The sequence below is a fragment of the Clinocottus analis genome, unplaced genomic scaffold (assembly GCF_023055335.1).
Source record: "Clinocottus analis isolate CAN_PGR_092001 unplaced genomic scaffold, fCliAna1.0.p SCAF_16, whole genome shotgun sequence".
In the NCBI taxonomy this organism is placed as follows: domain Eukaryota; kingdom Metazoa; phylum Chordata; class Actinopteri; order Perciformes; family Cottidae; genus Clinocottus; species Clinocottus analis.
In genome coordinates, this window is record NW_027175887.1 from 12,125,316 (window position 1) to 12,139,341 (window position 14,026).

The following is a 14,026-nucleotide window of genomic DNA, read 5'->3' on the forward strand; positions in this document are numbered from 1 at the left end:
TCTGGCCCGGCTACCTATTTGAATCTCTGAGGAAAGTGAAATATTCAGGACAGACACAGAGGATTTAAAGTTAGACAATACTGCCCCTGGGTGGCAAGTCCTTTTATTTAGAGTACTTATCACCATACATTGCCACCAGGAAACGGTTAAGTTGAAACAACTTAATTATTACAATCACGAGACATCATATGTGGCTCATATGTCATGAATATCGAATTTATTGCATTGCATGGTGCTGTTGTTTGATAATGAAATGCATAATTGCCTACAGGTAAACTTTTCATAAATCAGATATAATTGTGATATTACTGTTGTATGTCAAAACAACAACTAAAAAAACAAGTAAACTAGTTATAGAAATGGCAATATAGACATTTAGCCTTAATTTAATGAAAAGCTGCAGTATCTTACGGTGACCACTAGAGGGCAGTGAACCATCGGGATTCAAAGTTTAAACTCAAAAGTTTAAAATCAACTCCACGTGAAGGTAAATATAATATAAGTTATTGTTTACACTTTCAAAATAACAACAACAAAGAAAGAGAGAGGGAGAGAGAGAATGTAAAGGAATGTGGACAATAAACAGCAGTAGAAGAAGCTCTACAAATTACATTTAGGCTTCAAATCATTTGCCTGATTAAGATCTGGCACTAAACCGTCACAATGATAATGACACAACACATGTCTGCTAGTTTTAGCGAGTAATGGCAAAGAAAGTGTTGACATCTTGATTGTTTAGGGTTTGCTTCACTGAAGCAGTTATCTGTTACACGTTATTGAAATGGACCGAGGCATCCGTCCTGTCCCCCTGCAGAGAGAGGAAGACACACTGTAAGGGTGGAGAAGGGCAAAGCTCTCTGCCTCAATTAACCCCACGGGGCCACTCCTCCGCTTCTTTCTGATTCCCTTCATGCTCCTCGCTCCTCTATGTACCGATATTCGCAGCTAAAACACGGCACAGACAGCAGGAGAACGTGTTCTAGGCCTTTTGTTTTCGCTTGTTGTTGTTTTTCTGCAACACAATGCTCAACTAAGTGCTGCTTTGAGCTAAATGCTATCGCTATGCTGTGTCGTCATAGCGTGTCAGCGGGCTAACATTTGCTAATTACCTTTTTTTGTTGTCTCTAAAACCAAATTCCAAAACTACCTATAGCTTTAGCAAACATGTACAGTATAGACCTTTTGCAGATTCCTAAGTCCTGCCCATAAATGCCGACTGGCCAATCACAGCGGAGCACCGGGCATTTCAGAGACCTTGATGTTGATGGAACAAAAGCAGCACCACCGCTAACACCAAGGAAACCAGAAGCTGCAGACGGCACAGAGTGTGTTTCCACCTCCACATCCGGCCACAAAACAGGTTGTCAGTAAACAGACAACAAATAAGGGCTAAGACAGTCCACTATGTGTCATTGAAGTTCAGAGAAGGAGAGTTCAGAAGCAGCAAAAAAGACAGGAAATACTGCAATAAAAGAGGAAAATGTCCTGGGGGAGGAGGAGTTGATGGGTGCTACTAAAGACAAGACATGTGGTACATGGTTGAGATTTAGTTTATTTTTTATACACTAAGCTTAACTGAATCAAATCCTGTCAGTGACATCTGGTTTAATATTGAACAACTCCATGTGAAGATCATTGGCTGCAACAGTACAGTGACCAGTAACTCTTTCAACGTGCTTATGGCATTTTCTTAAGATTATATATATATATATATATATATATATATATATATATATATATATATATATATATATATATATATATATATATATTTATATATGTATATATATATGTATATATATATATATATATATATATATGTATATATATATATATATATATATATATATATATATATGTACTGTATATAAATCATTTATCACACACTATTTGATATGGTTGCATTTATTAAAGAACCAGTTAAACAAAATCCCACCACCATTGATAACAAACAACAAGTCAGGTCACAGGGAAATGTTGTACTCTTCATTTAGCTGACATCAGATTTTTTCTGTGAATGTAATTTTGTGGAAAGCCAGAATGACTAAGTTAATATTTGTGTTATACCAACGTCACGGCATTCAACATTCCGTATTTCAAATGACAAACAGTGCACACAAACGTCTCTTATCCATTTAAAGTAGCTTTTAAAACTCACCATGACCACTGTCAGCGTGGTCTTGCTTGGCTTAGTTACAACAGATGCGACGATGTTGTCCAGCAACTTCTTAAAAATGTTGCTACTGAATCTTAAAGATCACAGTGCAGCAGCTAAACGGTGGCTTTACTTCACCGCAGCATTCAGTCCAGCAGATGTTGTTTTTGACATCGAGGAGAAATACATACTTGGCCGATCAACCTCATGGCTTTTTTTTCACAGCTTTGTGACATTGAGGTTAAAATGTCACCAAAAAAAACCATGCCAAATTACAATTACCCAACATTTAACTAACAAATAAGTGACCACTCTAGTTAAAGCAGCACACATTGAATAATGTCATTTCATATAATAGCGTGACTCACTGATCCGGAGAAAATTACCTGCGTTATCATGGCTCACATGATAAATTCATACATTTATTTCCACAGCACTAATGTAATAGTTTGACTTCTTAAAGGAACAGTTTATTGGGTACCATCATACATTTAAGTTTCAATCTTGGGAGTTAAATGAGTATATCAATACCACTCTCTCGTCTGACACTTATAGTGAAACGGAAGTTAAGTTAGCAAGTTTTAAGCATAGCTAGAGCGGTTTTATATGTTTATTAAACATGATCTTTTTGGTTTACGCATATAAAAGTGTAAAAACAACAATCAAAACAAATGTTTTATTGGGGGGATTATCAGGCAGACTATTGCTTTGCTTTGCTTTTTGAGCTTTGGACAGAGCCAGAACCAGGCTAGTTGTTTCCTCTCTTGTGCTAAGCTAAGCTATCCTATTGCTGACTGTAGCTTTCAAGCCTGTAAATGGACAGACATGAGAGTGGTGTCATTTTTGTCATGTAATTCAAAGCCGAATGTTAATAAGCAAATTTCCAAAAATGTCAATCTATCGCTATAACAGAAACACTGTTCTCATTCATTGTTTATTTCAGTCATTCATTGAGAAGCAGTGACAACTCAACGCTTCCTGCACAATTGTGTCTTAGTGCTGTGAAAAGTACATTGTACTGAATTTATCAAGATAACAGGTTAACATGGATGATAATAGCAAAAACCATCAGCAGCGAATAAAAGAAAAGTACATGAGCAAACAAAGGTTTCTAACTAAAATGTTAGTTTTCTTACTAAAATAAGAAAACTAACATTTTCTTACTAAAATGTGATCAAATGTGTGTGTGTGTATATATATATATATATATATATATATATATATATATATATATATATATATATATATATATATATATATATATATATATAAAGAAAATCCTGTATTTTGTATTGTACTGAGATCCTATATCTTTACATAAACTAATGCTTCATACAATGCAACCCAGTTACAGCACTACAACATGAAGAACAAACACACTCTGAGATCTGTGAGGACTGCTGTCTTTTCCCTCCTTCTTTGCTCCTCTGGTCCGCTCCACAAATGTCCCAGTCTTTAAGGGAAGATTAGCAATAAAGACAGGAAGTACCAATCCATAGAAGTTCCAGAAATTCATCCTCCAGGTGCCATGTCGTACATGGAGGGTCAGCTTGAAATCAATCAACTCTGTTTTTGAAGCTCAGGTCTCCACTAACTTCCATCTGGACAGTCTCCTGAAACAACAACACCAACAGAGATTAGGGACACAACAAAGACATGAGTTTGGGTTGCTTATTCAGAAATTACATGAATCACATTACATTTAGCTGACACTTTTATCAGAAGTTACTTACAATAAGTGCATTCAACCGTGAGTACGAACTCAGAACAACAAAAATCAAGAGACTACAATTTCTTCAATAAAGTCAAATTACAAAGTGCTATCAGTAAGAACCATCTAAGTGCTGCCAAAGTGCTACTGCTACTGTCTTTATTGGTGTAGCCGAAAAAGATATGATTTTAGTTTGTGACGGAAGATGTTGACACTTTCTGTTGTCCTGATGTCAATGGGGAGCTCATTCCACCATCGAGGCGCCAGGACAGAAAACAATCATGACTTTGTTGAGTGTTTAGCTCGCAGTGACACATGAATATTGTTTGCACAATACCTGAATGCTCGGCATTTTCCCATTTTGTGTGGGGCTGGTGGATGGCAGAACAGGAATGTATTTTTCCTTGGATGCAGCCATACTACCTCCCGTCTTGCTTGAGGTGGAGACGTCATTTGGTTTGTTGAAGCAGAGCACCTTCTGGAAGCTCTGCTTGAAGTTGTCCGAGAGGAAGACGTAGAGGATTGGGTTGGCGCAGGAGTTGACGTAGGTGAGGATGACCAGGAAGAAGTAGACTCCGGTGGTGGTATTGTTCTCGGGGATGATATAAACTAGGTTGACAATGTTGGTCGTGAAGAAGGGCAGCCAACAAAGTACAAACACCAAGACAATGATCACCACCATGCGCGTCACCTTGCGCTCCGACTTGCGTCGTTTAGTGCGGCCTGCACGCACGCTTGCCGACCTCACCTGAAATGGAAATGGTCATTTGAAAAGGTTTTATGAGATTTTAACAGTAGAAACTTGAAGAAAAAAAGATTTAGCCAGACGCTAAATGTATTGTTGCATTACCTTGATGACGATGAGCAGGTAACAGATGCAGATGATAACCAGAGGACCAAAGAAGCCCAATATGGCTGTGTAGAAGATGAAGAGGGTGGACACGAAATTATGAGGCTCCGGCCAGGTTATGTTGCAGGCGTTAAACTCCTCCTGTACACCAGAGTAGACTGTGACCGGCAGCACAATCACAAAGGACACAACCCACATCCCAGCATTGAAAATCTTCGCGACTTGCGGCTTCCTCCATTTGGCACTGCGAACGTGGTGAACCACGGCCAGGTAGCGATCGATGCTCATCACCGTGAGGCAAAAGATGGAGGCGAACTGGCTCATGGTGTCAGCAGTCATGTACATCTTGCAGAGGAAATGCCCATACGGCCAGTAGGAAAGCACAATATTGGTGCCTAGTAAGGGAATGCCCAGGATGTAGAGTTCATCCGCCAAGGCCAAATTGAGGATGTACAGGTTGGTTACAGTCTTCATCTTGGTGTAGCGAATCACCACGTAGATGACCAGCGTGTTACCCAGAAGACCCACGATGAAGACGATGATGTAGATGACTGGGGTGACAACGCTGAAGGGCATCAGCATGTCTGAGTTATTGTTGTGGGAGGAGTTGGGGTTGGGCTGGTCAGGAGACGAGCTGGCATTCTCGGATATCAACGCCCAATTGGAGTAGCCATCCATGTTGAAGGAGGGAGTGCCGATGTTTAGTGTCTGTTTGGACTACAATAGGAAAACCTCATGAGAAACAAGACAGACTAAAATGTACAATCGTATGGAATGCTAGTAGTTCAGTGGGTGTTTTTAAAGCTTGTGAACTGCTCTAGAGAATTTGTGTTACGGCTAGCTTTTTGCACCAATACGCAGGAGGCCAGATGCCCATATTTAGACATGAGAAACTTTCCGCTGAATTGTCTGGGCCGGTGGCCAACTCGCCATTTCTACGAATGGGAATTTGCACTTTAGAAGAAGATGACATTAGTTAAGCTTGTTTCAATACTGCAGTTATATTAGAAGTTCATAATGTAGTAGAAGCTGTGCCTTCAGCCAAGTGGCGAGTAGCCCACAACCTTGAAGAGCTCGAGCTTTTTCCTCAAAGTGGTGTCCGTGGCGCTCTGCCACTCGATCTGTGAAAGGTTTTCAGATGAATTTGTTAAAATTATATTTAAAAAATGACTGTTTTTTGTGTGTTTTTGTTTGTACTAAAGGCTCCATTGTTCAACAGAAAATATTTTTATATATAAATCTATAATAGTTCAAATATTACATTGTTTTAGACTACAGAATATAGACAAACAGCTTTCTGACGACAGGTTTTGTTCTCAAAATTGTACTTTTTAAAAAGGCTATATCTTGATTCTTCTGATCCTGATCATTTTAGACCTCTGAACTTAGATAAGGTTCAGAGAAGGTTGTTTTAACTGAATTTTTTAAACCGCTCTTTTTAAGATCCTAAAGGAGTTAGCTCTACTCTTGTTTTCTTGGAAAATGCTCAGCATTATACTATTAATCATGAAATGTTGGTGGGTAGCTCTGCTCTTCAATGGTTACAAGACAGGTGATTCTGCATTGTTATCCTTGATAGGTTAGCTTTTTCATTCACGTGGAAACAATCATTGACCCTGTGATGTGACATCACATGTGTGACATCTGCACGTGGATGTCACATAATGTCCTGCAGCTCAAAGAAAGAGATATTGTTCACAGTTCAAGATCAAGATCTTGGTTCTCCGTCCCATTCAATACCTCAGCTTAAAGATGTGCGTTAAATCAATGGTTGAATTCTGCTTTCATCATCTCTGAAACATTTCAAGGATTAGACCATTTCTTTGTCCCAAAAATCTTGAAACCTTAATCTACGCCTTCATAACTACTGGATAACTTTGCAACTTGCTCTCTGTCATCAGCTAAAAATCCCTCTGTCTCCTCGAGTTCATCCGAGACTCTGCTGCTAAGATTTTGACTCCGACAAGTAAACATGAACCCATCTCACCTCCTGGCTTCCTTACACTGGCTGTTTGTTGCTTTTAAGATATTGTTGATGACAGTTCTCTTATCAGTTCTCATATTTCCCTTCATCCCTCCACACACCAGAGAGCCTCTGATGATTCGTCCATGCAGGCGATAGAGTCTTTGCTCTCAGGGCTCCTAATGTGTGAAAAGACTTGAGGAGATCAAGGCTGCAAACAGCGTCTCATTGTTTAAATCACTTTTACAAACCAAAACCAAACGTGATTTTTAGATTTTTATGATGTTTTTGTTTGTGTTTTCACAGTGATTTGAACTGTTAAAAATGGGGCCAAATATATTTATCACATTATGGAATTTGTGAACTAATATTCTAAAATCCGAGTAAAAACAGTTATTGTGCCTTTAAATCGGGGTGGACGAAAATCCTGCATTTCAAATCAAACATAAGTAAAAATACAAAAGTATATTATTGTATATTGCGTACAAAAAGTAAAACTGTGGATCATAATCAACGATGCATCAATATTTACATCACTTTAATGTTGCTGGTTATGGAGCTAATACAAATTGCTTCATGCTGCAGCGTAGTTTAATCTATAAAGATATATCATAATTTAATAGTTGATTTATATTTTGTATCGTCTGCAATTTCAAGAGTAATCCCAACACTTTTTTACTTGAGTAAATAGTTACATTCCACCCCTGATTAATGCAGCTGGAGGACATCTTAACTTTTTACTTCATTATTATTATTATTATTATTATTTCAACTATTATAAATAATTATCTATTGATTGAAGAGTTAAATAGCCTTAAAGAAGACTTAAATAGCCTTAAAATAAAGATAGAACAATAACACTAGACTCAACCCTGCATGTGTAGTTTTGTATGTGGTCTCAATGTTGTGAATGTATTCTTTAATATATATTAATGTATAATGCATTAACATATACTCTGGAATTAGAACAATGGCCAACTGACACCGATAATAATAAAGGCCATAATGTCTTTGTGAAACTGCATCTATATGTCCTTACCTGGTGCCTTGCCGGTGACCTAAAATAATAATTGCCCTCTAGTTGTCAGTCGTTACAACCCGGGGCTGTGAAAATGTGTTGCACAAATAAATGCAGTGACGTAAAGATGCGCTGAACCGCGCTTCCAAAACACGGGAGTGACGCGCAGCCCGCAGCCAGTTGTTGAGAAAACAAACACACATCTCCCGTCCCCTTTCGGCTGCACGCGGCGTGGCATTATTATCCACCAAACTATAACAGCTGAAGTCACCACATGCTCCGCTTATTACATCCGAGTTTAAAAAAAATAAACCTTTGAGCATCATCACAGTTTTCCGAAACGCACGTGATACTGTACCGTTCCACGTCCTCTGTTCGGGAAAACAAACACAATTTAAAATGCAAAATTTAAATGAATTTCCATTCATAAACGCGTTGTTTTCTGTTCAATGCCGTGACTTCAGATGGGGTTCAACTGACCTGCGCGCTCCTGAGCGCGTGCACTCTCCACTACCGGACGGCGCGTTGCTGCTCGTCTCCCGCGGTATTCATGAGCTTTGCTCTGAGGTCAAACTCAACTCTCTCGCTCTTCTTAAAAGAGAAACCCCCTCACTCTTGACTTTTCATCTTGAGGCATTTTCTTGCTGTCAGCTCGCCCAGACATCCAATCACAGAAGCGCAAACAGCAACACCTTGCCGGGCTTTCCTCGCACCTTGAGTTTGACTGAAGTCCTGAATGCAGCACGAAGCAGCGCATCGCTCCTCTGACGAGCTGTCTCTCACAGACTCACCGAAGCACCGCCAGTATTTATGTGGGAAACATCTCCCTGCCTTTGAATCCGAAAGTCCCACCCACTCCCACAGCACAACACCTATGTGAAAAAAAACGCACTCAGTGCCCTTTTTGTGTGTGTTTATTAAGCTTCCAGTGAATCATAACTTTCCCTCCCACTGTGTGAGAGACAGTGGTGTGTAGTGGCACTTCCAGGATAATCACATGCCTCATTTATATACTGCATTTTCTCCATTGCAGGAAACACCAGCTCTCATTTCCAAGGTTAACGACAACGTCAACAACACCTCATTTGATCATGCACACCATTTTCAGATGAACCTGTTTGTCCAGATTAAAAAAAAACGGTTTCTTTTGGAGGTTAACCAAAGGTGTTGGCGTTACAGAAGAAGCAGCAAACGTCAACGTGTCAAACCAGACTAACTAAGCAGAGGAGCGCTGATGAATTACACTGAGCTCTCAGTGTCACAATGTGACATCATCCCATTTTGCCTGGTCAGCCATCTTTTCAGCCATGGGCCTCTCCAACGTCATACTTCACCTCTCTACAAGATGCCCTCAGACTTTCCTCCTTTCATTGCGGATCCCGCCACTCCCATCTGCCCCGCAATGAACTCATTGCCCTCACCTGAGCTTCTCTCGCCATCTCCCCACCTGCACCTGCACCTCATTTCTTCATCACCTCTGTTGCCCGTTCCTCATCTCTGCAGGAGGCTAGCAGCGAGCAGGCTACATTAGCTGCTGTTAGCGTCACACGCCTGAACCGTTGACTGAAAACTGTCGGTGGTTGAGTTGCATTGTGGGTAATGTAAGCACCAGGTTGAAGAATACGAAGAATAATTTGTGGAATATGAAAGACAAAATCTCTGGGGGCATTGGAAAAATTCCAAAAATAGGAAGACAATGTCAAATCTTTTTTTTTAACAGCTTCAACTGGTGCAGTGATGTTATCTTTTTTGATTTCCTCCCATTCATATGTATGGGGAGGATGCAGTTTTAGAGACAAAGCATTACCATTATTATATTATAAATTACTGTATACTCAGGATTGAACTCTTGAACTTGGTGCAGGAACTGCAGACTACACATGGATATCTGATAAACCATGGACCTATCACAGATATTACATTTTGCTTTGCTATTTTTCCAGTTATTTGTCCCCAAGTTGTCCTTAAATTGCCTTACTCTTGTATTGCTTATTTCAAATTCTGTTTGTGTGTTTACATTATTAGGGTTGCTGCAGTGATCTAATTTCCTTGCTTAAATTGGTTTTATCTGATAAAGGAAAAAAGATAACATGTTTGCTATGCGAGTGAGCTAAGTTCAAAATAGGCAGCGCACCTGCAATCACTACAATGGAGGACCAAAAGAATGTTTGCTTATGTTTTGTGTTACAGTAGAACACACGCTCAGCACACGTTTCATACATTGTTTTGTTGTAACGTTTTGATTTATTCATGTATTGTTTTTACTTTGCCTTGATTTGGCGTAATGTGCATTATTGTTTTAATTTAACTTCTGGCCAGTGTGTCTGTCAGAGGTTAAACCATCTCCAAGAGAATCCGACTGCTGTTAAACTGTTCAGGATTAAATTGAAAGTACAAAATGACTTTCTTTTTTCTTCTCAACTGTCCTGTTCTTTCTCTTGTTTTGTTTTTTCTTCTCTTGCTCAGATGAGTCATTCTGACTGCAAGCCCTACCCCATGCACCTCCTGTCTTTATATATCAAGCTTCTTGTCTACTGGCATGTGTGTGTGTGTGTGTGTGTGTGTGTGTGTGTGTGTGTGCGCGCGTGCATGTGTGTTTGTGTGTGTGTGTGGGCGGGCGTCAAAGGTCACCTTGGGGGAGAAAGACATGAATGAGATTATGTCCCGAGTGGCGACTCTGTGGCTGACGCTGCGCTTCAGTCAGAAGACAAACTAGTCTTAAAAGTAATCAATATACAAGCAATCAATCAGCCTCTCTGTTTGTATATTGTGCGTCACATGCATCCACAGACAGCATTTAAAACATTTCTGAATTTTATGTTTGTATTATGGTACGTTCATGTAATAATCGTGTAATGCAGTTTTATTTACATTTCATAATGTGGGTCCTGGGCTGTGTGAGAACAGCAGTTTTCAAGGTCGCTATGCAACAAGGCTACTTATTTCCATAACGTTGTTTATTTTCTGCATCAATTGTCAAATAAATTGATAAAGAGATGATAAGTTGGGGTTGCTTGCTTTTGCAGGCAGTTATCGTAGCTGTTCATCTGCAGACTCCAGATGGAGCTGTTGACAGCCGTGGACTTGTCGAGCAGGACGCTGCATCAAATATGGACGTGTTGTCTCCTGATGGGAACGCCCTGAAGCTCAAATATGCAAAAGTGAGCGTTAGAGCAAAAATAGTTTTCTTATAAAGCTCACCAATATGTATGCTACATAACACAACAAAAAGGATTAAACTACATGACACGCTGTAACACCAGATGTGATGCTTTAGAGAAAAAGACACTCCTCACTTTTATATGAGTGAAGCTTATGACCTGAGGGAATTGTCTCTTGTTTTGTATAACATGGTTGTTTAATTCATTCACTGCACTGAAGGTAAACACTAAAATATTCTAGGATGATTTCACCGAACCTGTATTTTGTTCCATCTGATGCTAAATTACTGTACAAATAATACTCACATTTCCAGGTGTATTACTGGTGCGTCACTATGAAAGCAAAGCGATACTGCTGCGTTTAACTCTGAGTTTATTAAAGTCAAATAAAATCCAAAAAATGATAAAGTACATTGCGTCGATGGAAAGGTTTGAAGTATACCTTAAAACCTGAAGACAATACGGATTAAATTGTATCCAGGAAACGTTTTCCCCTAATTTGGAGACAAAAGGTCACAGCCATATTTTAAGAGGTTCTAAAAAGCCACAGTTTGAAAGCCTTTGAGTGTACGTGTTTCTCTTTTCATCATGCTACCATATTGCAGTACCATATATTCATGCTGAGCGCCCTTGTACTTCCCCCTGAGGGACAAATCATTGTTAATTAGAAAAGACCATAAAGCAACATTTAATTTCTAAAGTAAACTGATTTGACAATCATAATTATAACTTGGCAGGACTGGGTTGATGAAGGAGGGATTTTCCAAAAAAAGACATCATTAAGCACTTTGGCAACATTAGGCTTTTGCGGAAGTGACAGTGTCAGCCGGCATTTAATGTAACCCGTGTCTGCAGAAGGAGGATGCTTAAAATAACCACTCCTGTTGTTAGGTGTGTGTGTGTGCGTGTGTGTGTGTGTCTGTGTGTTTCAGGGAAACATTTTAACCAGTAGAAATATAGTGGTGCTTGTGTATTATTACTACAGTGTACATACACTTCCTTCAAAGTACGGGTAAATATACATGTGTCAATGTGTTTTTTAATATAAAACACGCTTCAACATTTGAAGGTTTGTGATTATGACAGAAAAAGTTATCCCTTTTTAGCATGAACACTTAAAATGATTTGTTTTTCAACAGGATGACCATTTGGTCCTCAAGAGTTGTGTCAATGATCTTTAAAGTCATCCTCTAAAATCTCTAAGGTTATTAGCTGAAAGAACGTTATATTTTGGGAAAAGACTACGTAAGTAATATTTCTAAAAGGTACAGCGACACGTCGTGAACTAAACCGAGATCTTGTGTCATTCTTTGTGCAGAAGCAGTGAACATAACTCACTGACAATGTGACAAGGATGATGTCAAAATGTTTGCATGCATGATTTTCATGCACAGGCACACACACACACACACACACACACACACACACACACACAAGCATTCATATTATTGAATCCACCAGCTGGGCCATGGTCATTGCACTAAGATAACTGGGTTATCTTGATTAGATTATTGATTTGTTGGACATGGGCCTGGCCTCAATTATGGCATCAAATTTATGTGGGTTTGGACATCCTTCTCTCAAACCTCTGAACTGTTTGCACAGTAAACACCGTTAACGTCGTTTGCCGCAAGCTGCCGGCTTAGCCGTCCCCGCGTTGAGCGCCGTGTGGAGGCAACAGATGTGCTCTGAAATTTGTATGGAGCAACTTTTTAAAGTTGTTATAATTATGGTTAAGTGAATTTGTAGGTTAGAAAAAATGTTGTTTTTTGAATAATGGTGGCAAATACATGTTTACTATAAAGCAGTGGTTCTCAAACTTTTTCTGTCACGCCTTACTTTGGAGGAAGAAAAATGGTCGGGCCCCACCGCCCCAACAACATGGGAACAAAATGGTGCAACTTGTTGAGACTCCTCCGTCCGTGCTTTTTTTTTATTAATAGATTAAAGAAGATTCCCTTTCATGTGAACCAGATTGCTCCATCTGACAAAAACTAATAACATGTGCAATCACTTTGTTAAAAGAATGCAAATAAAGTTATATATGTGCAAAAATAACTCATATTTGGCAAAAAAGATGACCGAGGAAGCCGGCTCGAGTGTCCTTGAGCAAGACACTGAAGCCCCAGTGCTTCACAGCAGCACAAAGCTCCTTAATTACTAAGGAAATTAAGCCCCCCCCTCCCATGCACCCCACCTGTAATACCTCCGCGACCCACTGAAGGGTCGCGCCCCACAGTTTGAGAACCACTGGTATAAAGAATGAACAGAAAAGTTAAATAAAACATATTAATTCACAGCCTTTCCACATGCCTCCTCCATTATTGTTTATGTTCATGTGCAGCAATGATGTCATAAGGCCGGCTATGTTATTAAATGGTGGATTGCTCACAGTACTGTATATGTATATAACTATGTTCAGTATAATGTAAACATATGATTCCAGTATAACACAAAGCTCATGGTTTCAGCTTTTAGTACATTTTGAAAGCTGTAAAGACATTTCTGCCACAGTCTTCAACTAATGCATATGGGTGCTGATTCGCACTAATGCTACTTTTACAAAATGTATTGCATTTGTGATACTTTTTGGCATTATTCTTTAAGGAGGAAATGCCCATTTTCTTCAGAAACCTGAGGTGACATTTAAAATAATCTTAGGCTATTTGGCTAATATTCGTCATTGATTAAAAATCCTGACGTAAAGCGATATATTATGTCTGTTAGAACATTGATGGATGTCCTTGAGATAGATTGAACTATCCTGGATCCCAGCTTTCCTTGGTTTTAGCTCAATGAGCACACTGCATTATAAATTTAAGAGGCAGTGTACCTGTCAAAAACAAGTTTCAGGTTAGTCATGATTAGAGTATATATGAATATATTGACTTGGACTTGGCTTAAAATATAAAATACATAAAGGGCAGCATTTTTTATATATATATGACAATGACAATTTAGTAAAACACAGTTAATGATAATATAATAATAACATAAAATAGGTTTTTAGAGAAGTTGCTTTAGTACTGTAGATTAAAACATTTAGAAAATGCCCTTTTAGCTGCGTACAACTACATTATAGTGTGCTATTAAATGTTTAATAACATACTGCTGCTAAATGCTAAATGGGAGATTTAATATATCGTTCTATGTTCTTTCGCGACTGCT

General features: G+C 39.1%; 1 protein-coding gene across 1 annotated transcript; it reads right to left on the minus strand.

Annotated features, from left to right (window-relative positions):
* Positions 1 to 4,164: 4,164 nt before the first annotated feature.
* On the minus strand, positions 4,165 to 5,403 carry LOC137786480 (somatostatin receptor type 5-like). Its single transcript, XM_068578389.1, has 2 exons — positions 4,717 to 5,403; positions 4,165 to 4,614 (listed from the first exon to the last, which is right to left on the minus strand). The coding sequence occupies exons 1-2, from the start codon at positions 5,392 to 5,394 to the stop codon at positions 4,165 to 4,167; spliced, it is 1,128 nt and encodes a 375-aa protein (XP_068434490.1). The 5' UTR covers positions 5,395 to 5,403.
* Positions 5,404 to 14,026: the final 8,623 nt, after the last annotated feature.

What these genes read in the sequence shown, in the direction of transcription:
- LOC137786480 (XM_068578389.1), bottom strand. Translation starts at nt 5,394, where the DNA reads ATGGATGGCTACTCCAATTGGGCGTTGATATCCGAGAATGCCAGCTCG. An exon ending in ACCTGCTCATCGTCATCAAG is followed by an intron (nt 4,615 to 4,716) that starts GTAATGCAACAA and finishes TTTCCATTTCAG; the next exon opens with GTGAGGTCGGCAAGCGTGCG.